Genomic DNA, 11,269 nt, shown 5'->3' with positions numbered 1-11,269 from the left:
TGTTGAAGCACTTCAACAAATGCCGAGCTATGCAAAGTTCCTCAAGGATGTTGTCTCACAAAAGAGGAAATGGGGGCAATATGAGACGGTCAACTTAACGGAGAGTTGTAGTGCAATTATTCAAAAGAAGCTACCGGCCAAGAAGTCGGATCCGGGGAGCTTTACTATTGAGTGCACTATTGGAAATTGCTTTGTGGAGAATGCCTTGTGCGATCTAGGTGCTAGCATCAATCTTATGCCATTGTCCTTCTTCAACAAGTTGAATATTGGCAAGTTGAAGTCCACTAGCATTACTTTACAAATGGCCGATAGATCTATATCATATCCCTCGGGCATAGTTGAAGATATTTTGGTGAGGGTGAATGACTTCATATTCCCCGTTGACTTTGTGGTGTTGGATATGGAAGAGGATAGAGTTGTACCTCTTATATTGGGGAGACCGTTCCTTGCTACCGGGAAGGCCATGATAGATGTTTCAAAGGGAGAGCTTACACTCCGCCTTAATGATGAGAGTGTTAGAGTTTGTATACTAGAAATCACGTTTCGAGTGATTGAATACTGTAAAACTCTTATTTTATTTTCCAATGAATAAAACAGATTATTTTTGTCATAATGTTGTTATGTTTTACATTTAATGGATGTTAATTAAGGTAGATCCAACACTTTAAGTATAAAAAGAAACAAATCTTGACTGGCATAATGGAATTTCACCTGCTGCGGGTGTTGGCCAGATGATTCTGAGGCCTTGAAGAGGCATGATGTGGAACCGGGAGGAAGTCTTCAACATTGCAATGTTGTGACCGTGATGGATGAGTGTGTTGGAAGAGTGGCACCGGCCTCTTACTTGGATGATCAATTGGAGAGATGCATTTCTCACTCTATTTATTCTTCTCACTCTCTTGATATTTTAGATGTTAACCTTGAGTTGTTGGAATTTGTAGGTGCTTTGGACTCAAATAAATCATGCTTTAAATTAATCAAAACCTAAAACATGCTTTTCTACGGTTTAGCTATTATACCTTGATGATTCTCCAAAGAATCGAAGTTAGCTAGCGCCTTCTCCACGTGAAGATCTTCTTGTACTAAACCACGGATCTTCTGTTACGAGCAACCACTACAGAAGTAATATTGCACTCCCCATCCAAATCCGAAATTATAGGTACTTTGGGTTTCCAATAATTTATATTTATTTCTCGCGCTTAAGATATAAACATCTATTAATTAATTATTGTTTGCTATGAATTTAATTAATTAATATCTTATTTATTCCAGTGGACTCAACAAGAAATTCTTATTTATTATTCATAGAGTAATCAAAAACTCCAACTAGCTAGGTTCTGAATAATAAAACCTTTATTTCAAGCTCCTCTCGAGGATGTTATCAAACGAGACTCACCTCGCACGATTCAACATAATAGCAATCCTAGCACCGCTAGATATTAATCACCACTACCCAATATACCAGGCTTATTGGGTTGCGAAAACCCCGCACCATTTGGTAAGTCAAAGTGCATAATCAATACCGTATACTCAATGCTAGCGTACATTCATTAAGAAACAATAATTTACAAGACCTCGTCTTTAAGTAGATAGCATAAAGAATGCCCGTACTTGCTGTTAGATCCGTTCGGTGCTATACCACACCAACTTCATCTTATTTCGGTAAGGCTTAGAAATAATCGAACTGACATAGGATTTGTTCGTTTCTGATCTATTGACATCCATATCTTGTAGGGTACTCCATGTCTCCTCTAAGGATTGGCTTCCTTATTTCACCATGCTGGCTTTGATATGCAGATCGTATATTTGGAGTTTATCTCCTCGGCTTCCGTACGTGATAGCCAACGCATCCCATATGTGTTTGGCTGTCGGTTGTTTCAACACTCGGCTGACCAACCGAGGTTCGATATTCTGTGTGAGCCATGTGAACACGCAGTGATTAGCTTGTTGCCATTGCGGAAAGGCCGGATCGGTTCGTGGCGGGGGAGGTGGCACTCCGGTTACGTGAGAAACCATTCCCCTGCCGCTTATAGTCGTCTTCATCAGGAAGGCCCATTCAGAGTAATTTTCTCTATTCAATTTGTTTCCTCCGATGCGGAGGGGTTGTGTATCGATTTTGTACACAATGGGTTTTTCTGGTGGATTTTCTGCGTTCTCTGGTTTGGGTGTTGATGGTATCATCATGGCAAGACTTTTGCTCATGATTTCGGCAATTTGCCGAGCAATTTCATCCGACTAGGATGGGTTTTTTTCGTCTGACATGGTTTGTTTTGAATGGTTTTCTGCAGATTTGGCTTAAGGTCGAGAAAGGTTAGGGACAGTGATGAAATTTTTCTAAGTCTTGCTCTGGGATCTCCTTTTGATTTCTTTCCAACACTTATGACCTAAACTCTGCAAATTTCTAGACGCTTCTAATTTTATTCTTCATGAGAAACACAACTCCACATATAGATTAAATCATCTATAATGTAATGGAAGTACGAAAAATTAATCCGTTGTCTGAGTTGGAAACTATCTGTACTCATTAGTGTGAATCCACTTGAGCACATCCTTGGCCTGCATTACTTGTTATTTTCTCTTTGAGATAAAATTTGCAAGCACCATACAATTTGAAATCAAATGGTGTGAGAAAATCTAATTTTTCAAATTTGCTACTATTATTTTCTCTATTCATATGACCAAGTCTATAATGTCAAAAATATTATTATTAGTTTTTTCCATTGAAAATATGTCACTCACATCATATCATATCAATTATCTGGGATTATGATTATTTTTATCTCAACAACAAACATATCCGAGCTCCCAATCAATACACCTTGTGTCTTGAATTCAGATGATCTCTCTTTAAGTGCTCATTTTCATGACAAAAAATGCACTAATCATATGGTAGTATCTGCTTCTTTTCAACCCCGATATTTTTAAGCTTTAAGGTCATATCCTAGATGTTTTCTCATTCTACTACATACTCTTCCTCATAGAAGACTTTGCAGAAATGTTCACAGATAACACAAGTTTGTCAAAGTTCATGAACATAAATTTTCTTTTGAAAGCAGAAGACTAACATGATTTTAGCATATTGTGAAGTTCTAACATATTCATATGCTTGTTGTTCATATTGAAGTTCACATAATTTTTCAAACAATAAAAAGATACCACATATAAGATTTGTTGAGACATTTGCGGAAAATGTCGTTCCAAACGATGTTATTCTCCCAATTAAACTAATTATGTTTTGCACATGCTAAGAAACTTGGACCTATCATGTAACTTATACTTGAAGAGATATAGTAGTGTTTCATACTCTACTATTTTAGCTTCCAAACTACACAAACTCTTCAAATATCTAAACTTCTCATATGAGAACATGTGTTCATGTTATCTATTCCGCTCAAAACTCATAGTTAATGACATGATTCACCAGGGGCGGAGCTAGGAAATCGTATAAGAGGGGGCAAAGAACTTTGTATATTTTCCCAACAACCCGTATAACTTTTCTTTTGCTTTTCTCTACAAGTTCCAGAACTAAGACTCACATTTGAGTTTTTAACACCCAATGACTTTTGATTTTCTATTTCAAAAAATAACTAGGTTTTATTAAATATTACTCTTAATTACATGTCTGACTTTTCATTTTTTTTCCAAATAGGACAACAAAGGTTTTTCTATTAAAATACTAAGGGGGCAAAGGTAATACAAAATACATATCTTATAATGATAGTATCTATATATTTTTGTATAAATGGATAGTTCAGGTGGGGCAATTGCCCCTTTATATATACACAAGATCCGCCCTTGTGATTCACTAAGTTGATGTGACATCCCAAATATGCTTCTTGTGAGTTTATTTGCCATGATCACTCCCACTATGGATAGCGAGCGCCGCGTGGGGAACTATGAGTAGGGCGGTTAAGAAGCGGAAAAGAAATGAGGGATAATAAATGATAGCATTAAACTCAAACTCAAAAGGAGTATTTAATAATAATAAAAGGTAAAACAACAGAATATCAGTAAACAGAGAATAAATCATTAACTTGGTACTCTAAAGTAATGCGGATGGCTTTAAAAACAAAACGAAGGATAATAGTGGAATAAGGTTATATTGAGAGTCAAAGAATGACGACCATGTATGAAGACATGACGCGTTCGGGAAACATCTAAGCTCAACTCAACATCCGCTACGTCATCACTCTTAAGAAAAACATATACTTGGCTGAGTACTTGGATATTCAGTTGGTAACTTGCCAAAACATTTGAATAACAGTTATGTCACCCGTACCATAGTGAACTTGAGTTTAACTTTAAAAACAAACAAGAATCACCAAAACATTTCGTAGAATGACCGGTCAAATTAATATCTTCCTTTTCATAAACTATCAATCAATTACATACTCTTTCCATAGTGCGATAAAAACATGACCACGCTTTTCATCCACGAGACCGGCTGACTAGCAAGGACGACTGTTTAATCACTCTCCATGAGGTTTAATGCTACTATAGTTACTGTTTTTGTATTATGTGGAAGGCTCGACCCTAATACTCCACTGGGTTTATGAATGGAAGTAGTCTAATAGGGATCGTACGAAAATGGCAAATAGGACTTCTAAGATCATCTCCAAGAGTAGGGATGAATGGATAGGTAAAGAGAAATAACTATCATGTTTACCTTTTCTTCAAAATAATTCACTCTAAGGTGAAGGATATTTGAGAATATAGTGTACCCTTCTTTAAAATTTTGAAAATATATATTTACCTCTTTTTCACACAAACAGTTAATTACTTTAGTCTATCTTTTTTAATTCACCTTCTATCTTTGGAGTTCACCACTTTTTCGAGAAGGTAAACGAGAAATATACCTTCTCCCTTTAAAAAATTTCTAATGGGGACTAGATGGAGCATTAAAGTACTACTCCACTGGGTTTATGAATGGAAGCAATCTAATAGAGATCGTACGAAAATGACAAATAGGACTTCTAAGATCATCTCCAAGAGTAGGGATGAATGGATAGGTAAAGAGAAATAACTATCATGTTTACCTTTTCTTCAAAACAATTCACTCTAAGGTGAAGGATATTTGAGAATATATTGTACCCTTCTTTAAAATTTTGAAAATATATATTTACCTCTTTTTCACACAAACAGTTAATTACTTTAGTCTATCTTTTTGAATTCACCTTCTACCTTTGGAGTTCACCACTTTTTCGAGAAGGTAAACGAGAAATATACCTTCTCCCTTTAAAAAATTTGTAATGGGGACTAGATGGAGCATTAAAGTACTACTCCACTGGGTTTATGAATGGAAGTAGTCTAATAGGGATCGTACGAAAATGGCAAATAGGACTTCTAAGATCATCTCCAAGAGTAGGGATCAATGGATAGGTAAAGAGAAATAACTATCATGTTTACCTTTTCTTCAAAACAATTCACTCTAAGGTGAAGGATATTTGAGAATATATTGTACCCTTCTTTAAAATTTTGAAAATATATATTTACCTTTTTTTCACACAAACAGTTAATTACTTTAGTCTATCTTTTTGAATTCACCTTCTACCTTTGGAGTTCACTACTTTTTCGAGAAGGTAAACAAGAAATATACCTTCTCCCTTTAAAAAATTTCTAATGGGGACTAGATGGAGCATTAAAGTACTACTCCCTCCGTTCCATTGAAGATAACTCACTTTCCTTTTTAGTTTGTCCCAATCAAGATGACCCATTGCTTAAAATGGAAACCCCTTTATCTCTACTTTATTCCCTCTGTCTTACTTTACTCTCTCCACTTAATACACAAAATAAATTTGCATAAAATCCCTGCCGTCCAAGGAAGGGGTCATCTTCCTTGGGTCGGAGGGAGTATATAATTGTATGTTTAACATTTCTTCCAAATTAACAGAAAGCATACATATATTATTATTGTTTCAAAAATAATTATCATAGTTCACGCTGATTACATATGTATATTAATTATAATATATAATATAGTTGTAAATCTGATATTAATTTCAAATTAATACTCCCTCCGTTCCATAGTAATGGAGGCAAAACTTTTCGGCACGGAGATTAAGAAAAATTGTGTTAGGTGAGTTAAGTAAAAAGAGAATAAAGTGAAAAATGAAAGAAGGTAGAGAGATGAAGATAGAAAAAAGTAAGAGAGAGTAAAGTAGGTGTGAAAAAATGTGTTGACTTTTACTAAAAAGGGAAATGACTCTATTACTATGGAACGGACGGAAATGGAAAAACGCTCCTATTACTATGGAACGGAGGGAGTATGAAATATTTCACATTATTATCTAAAGTAGTGACATTTCATAAATTAATAATCTAATTAATAAAATAATTGTATAATTGGGATTTATTTAATTAATAGACTAAAACACCAACGTTTTAAAACCTAACTTAAATGCTGTACATAATTAGCTATGCCTTATAGCCCAGCTGACCTTTTTTATCATAAAACCCTGACTGTTGGGTTCTGATGTTGCTGCTAATGAAGTTGGGCTGATCATTATTTTTAAGTTGGCCAAGTTTAAATTTGAATGGCTGGGCCATTATTTTTTCATAGGTTGGGACGTGTATGCTTTTGTGTTCCATAGTTTGTTTTTAACTACTTAATTCAGTATCCACCTGCATTGATAAACCTTAGGTTCATGGAGTTGCATTCTTTTATGGATACTAATTAGGAAGAAAGTGGAGCATTCTCCCTTTCCGCCGTTAAATGTCTAATTTTTTTTTATTCATATGCCAATAAATATCTCATTTCATTTTTATTATATTTGGTAAGTGAAATTACATTCCACTTACATTTTATTATTCCCTCCACCCTATAAAGATTGTCCCATTTTTTCATTTCCGTTCGTCCCATAAAATTTGTCTCATTTCACTTTTTACTATTTTTAGTAGTAGACCTCATATTCCACTAACTTATTCATACTCACATTTTATTATAAAACTAATATATAAAAATAGGACTCACATTTCATTAACTTTTTCAACTCGCTTTTCATTACATTTCTTAAAATTGTGTCCGATCAAAGTGAGACAATCTTTGTGGGATTGAGGGAGTATAAAATTAATATACGTATAAAAGTTGATCTCACGTTCCACTAACTTTTTTTATCTACTTTATTTTATAAAGTTAAATAATTTTTTAAAATCCGTGCGGGTCAAATATGAGATATTTAATCATGAACGAAAAGAGTAACATAGTGCAAGAGGTAAGAGAAAGGGTTATAACATGAACTATATAAGTGACGCAGCTAACTAACAATCCATGTCAGCGGAAATTAGGAATCAAATCAACTAACATAAAAACAAAAAGTATTTAGACTATTCCTATTTTATTAAGATGAGTTAATTTTTGTTCGTTTCATATCTCATTTATTGAAAAAAAATATTGTGACAATACAAATAATGCGGTTTGAAATAGAATATTAGAGTCTCAAGAATATTGAAAAGAGTCACTTTAAAGTTTCAAAGAATATAATATAAAGGACTTATCTGGTAGGTGAAAAATAATTAACATGGTTTATGGTGAATGGGCGTTCTTGAGTTCATGGACAGAATTGTAGGCTGTTTGGTTGAGCTCAAGTAAAATGTTTAGCCCATTTCCGTCGTTTGGTTGAAATGGGGAAGGGCTGAAACCAAAAAGGCCCATGCCTAAACTATCCATCTTTTTAATGATTTCCAATTTAACGTTCTTCACTCCCAATCACTCCTCACTCCCAGATCCTCCGCTATCCGCCGCTAGAGAATGCCAGGAAGTTTGAAGCCCTCACGCACCGTGGAAAGAGCGGGAGGAGCTGTTGCCCCGCTGCCTCTCTGCACTCGCCCTCCTCGTAATTGCTGCCGCCATATCCGCCGGAGTGCTCTACCTCGTCTTCAGTTCATCATCTTCGATTTGAGGTGCGTGATTTCAGCTCTAATTTTAATTGTGATTGGATTTCGAATGCAAGCTGGGAATTTTATTCATATCATGTTCGATTCCCCTAATTCTTGGTCTATGATGATTGGAGAATTCTAAAAGGTAAAATGGGCTTTCACAGCAGTTTCAGCACAATCGGGAAACTGATACCTGCTCAAGATCGTGAAACGGTTTACAGGAGTTTGCTGATAGTAGTATGTGTGGGGTGGAAACCTAGAAGATTGTACTGGGTCGGCGGATTCATTTTGGAGCTACCAAACGCTGGTTACCAACTGTGAACAATGCATTTTCAAGGCTTTTCATTCTAAGTGCATTTAATTCTCTAGTCCTATAAATATGATGGCTCCATGATATGAGCAAAAATTGTGTAAGATGGCTCCTAGATACGAGCTAAAACTGTCTAAGATGGCTTCTGGATACGAGCAATAAAGGTTTAAGATGGCTCCCAGATACGAGCTAAAACTATCTCACTGGCTCCGGACATGAGTAAAGCCTGTCTAGATTGACTCATTGACAAGAGTTAAAACTATCAATCAAAAATTGAAGAACTCATTGAAATGAGTCTAAACTTTCAACAGAAAATTGAAGAGCTCCTTGATAAGAGCATAAACTATCAATGAAAAGATCGTGCAAATTAAGTGTAGAAAAAACTCGATACTTAACTTGAGGGGGAGTGTTGAAAATAGAATATTAGAGTCTTAAGAATATTTGAAAGAGTTCAAAGAATATAACATTAATAGTGTTATAGTTCCACTTATATAGCTTCTAGGAGCATTTACTTCTCTAGTCCTATAACTAAAGATTTACAATGTCCTTTTAGTGTCTTTTATTTTTCAGATTTTATTTTTCAACTATGCACATGCTCAACTTTATATCTTAATAATCTCTAAAAGCAAATGCCCCATGGTTTGATACTTTGATATTGAAATCGAGAAAAGTTACATAGATATTTTAACAAGGAATTTGTAGGTTTTATTATGTGATTCCTGATTAGTACTCCCTCCGTCCTAACAAAGCTCTATAGTACTGTTTTTTCATAATGTTTCAATTAAATGGAGTTAATGTTTTCTTATAAAAAAATAAAATATTCAATTATTCTTACTTTATTCTATCATCTATTTTATTTTATCTTTATTTTTTTTTTTTATTTCTCTCAATTACTTTTTAAAGTATAATTTCTTAATCTCTAGATTTAAAGTTTTATCCTAATTTAATCGGGACGGATGAAGAATATTCTTTTAGGTGAGGAAGGCCGAAGGAGCCAAACTAGTCATTCATCAGTTTTTATTGTTCTCGCGAATGATATAATTTGACTCTGTTATGTAACTAAAATGGGTCAAACACATGAACATACTCTATGGGAAACTGATTTTCTATAACACAAATTCCTTAAAAGATGTTGAATAATTGTCATATTCAAAAAGTAAAATTCTTACTACTACTATTTTTATTAACTAATTATGTCATTTCAGATTTATATATCCAAAAGAGACGTCAAAGTACCAAATTAACCTTTACTTCTTTTCTCATTAGAATCGTGAATATTCGTATTCTTCATAGGAGTCTCGTTTTATCATTTTGGTCAATCTGTGAATAGGAGTCCTAGTTCATAATTGTTAGAGCATCAATAACGCCGACGGGCCGGGCCGCAACTCGCGAGTCCCAGCCCGGGACGGTCCCGAGGACGCAGTTGCGTCTCGGGGCCGCTCCCGAGTCCCGTCCAGGCCGGCGTTATGCGTGCCCGTACCGCACCCCATGCGGCCCGTCCCGGCGTTAATTGCGTTCGGGCCGGGCCGCAAGTCACCACGCATTTTCAATTTTTTTTTGTTTTTGTTTTTCTATTTATACACTATATTTGCTCCATTGTTAATACTCTTCCACACAAACTCTCACTCTCAATCCTCTAGCATTTCAAGACTTTTTGAGTTCTATGGATTGGTTTAACAGTGACCAACGCCAGATGGACGATTTCGTGAACTCCCAGAACTGGCAAGTGCCGCCGACACCCGATCCAGATGCAACATCTAGTCCCGGGCTGCCTACCAATATGGACATGGAATCGCCAGTTAGCACTGATGAGTATGATATCAGCGATATGGAGCCCGCTCAACGGAGGGGCAAGGGCAAGGGCAAGGTTGCCGATGAGGATGGGCCGAAGAAGTATAGTCCGCAGGAGACAATGTGGTTGGCCAAGAACTATGTCGACGTCTCCGAGGACGCTGTGGTCGGCAACCAACAAAGCGGCAAAGTGTTCTGGCAGCGGATTGCAGATAAGTACAACACTGGTCGACCCGAAGGCTCATTCGAGCATACCTACGTGAAGCTACGCAAGCATTGGGGTCGGGTGCAGAAGGAGATTAACAAGTGGAATGGCAAGTGGACTAACGTAGTCCGGATGTGGCCGAGCGGGCACAGCGAGATGGACCTTGTGGACAAGGCCAAGGCAGATTACTTCGCTGACGGGAAGAAGCACTTCAAGTACTTCGACGTTTGGAAGCTTGTTGAGAAGAGCCCGAAGTACACTGGTGGGGCTGAAGCGGCGGCGAAGAGAACCAAAGTCGCCGCCGGACACTACACTTCGAGCGAAGGAGGTCCGCCAATCAACCTCAACGTGACAGACGATGACTTCTTCCTCTCATCTCCTGGTACTGAAAGCCGTTCGATGGGCACAAAGGCGGCAAAGAGGAAAACAAAGGGGAAGGCAACTGCGAGCTACTCCGCTATGCCGCCGCCGCCACCCAATCCTTCCTTGGACAAGATATCAGACTCTATGTCGGATATGAGTATTACGTTGCGGATGGGCCAGCTGACGGAGTTGACATCGAGGGATACCTCGAGAATGTCGGAGTACGAGCTCGAATTGCACCGTGAGATGATCGAATACCTTCGCGCACAAATGAAGAAAAAGTAGTTCTTTTTTGGGAAATTGGTCTCTAAAATCATGAACTTTACCTAAAATTTGGTATTTCCCATAAACTTTGAAATTGGTATATAATATCACGAACTTTGCATTTTGTTTGGTATTTCCCAAACTCACTCAAATAAGATGTTTTCATCAAAATCTTATTTAACGTAGGCAACCGTGATATGTTTTATAATATTTTGAACCACTTTTTAAGTTCATAACATGTAGGATAAAAAGTTACGTTGAAAATCACGTTGATTTAATTGTGTGAAGTATGATGAAAAAGCCTCGTAAGTTAGTCAAATATAGTAATAGATATGCCGTGGGAAATACCAAACAAAATGCAAAGTTCGTGATATTATATACCAATTTCAAAGTTCATGGTAAATACCAAATTTTAGACAAAGTTCATGATTTTAGAGACCAATTTCCCTTCTTTTTTCTAG

At 36.5% G+C, this 11,269-nt stretch overlaps 2 protein-coding genes across 2 annotated transcripts; both read left to right on the top strand.

Annotated features, from left to right (window-relative positions):
• Positions 1–19: 19 nt before the first annotated feature.
• On the top strand, positions 20–2,315 carry LOC125221176. The gene is made up of 2 exons (XM_048123299.1): positions 20–520; positions 2,289–2,315. The coding sequence occupies exons 1-2, from the start codon at positions 20–22 to the stop codon at positions 2,313–2,315; spliced, it is 528 nt and encodes a 175-aa protein (XP_047979256.1).
• Positions 2,316–9,848: 7,533 nt separating this feature from the next.
• Positions 9,849–10,829, top strand: LOC125221175. The gene has a single exon (XM_048123298.1). The coding sequence runs from the start codon at positions 9,849–9,851 to the stop codon at positions 10,827–10,829; it is 981 nt and encodes a 326-aa protein (XP_047979255.1).
• Positions 10,830–11,269: the final 440 nt, after the last annotated feature.

The sequence above is a fragment of the Salvia hispanica genome, chromosome 4 (genome assembly GCF_023119035.1).
Source record: "Salvia hispanica cultivar TCC Black 2014 chromosome 4, UniMelb_Shisp_WGS_1.0, whole genome shotgun sequence".
Lineage (NCBI taxonomy): Eukaryota > Viridiplantae > Streptophyta > Magnoliopsida > Lamiales > Lamiaceae > Salvia > Salvia hispanica.
The sequence above is the reverse complement of the archived record's forward strand: the minus strand, read 5'-3'. Positions and strand labels throughout refer to the sequence as shown.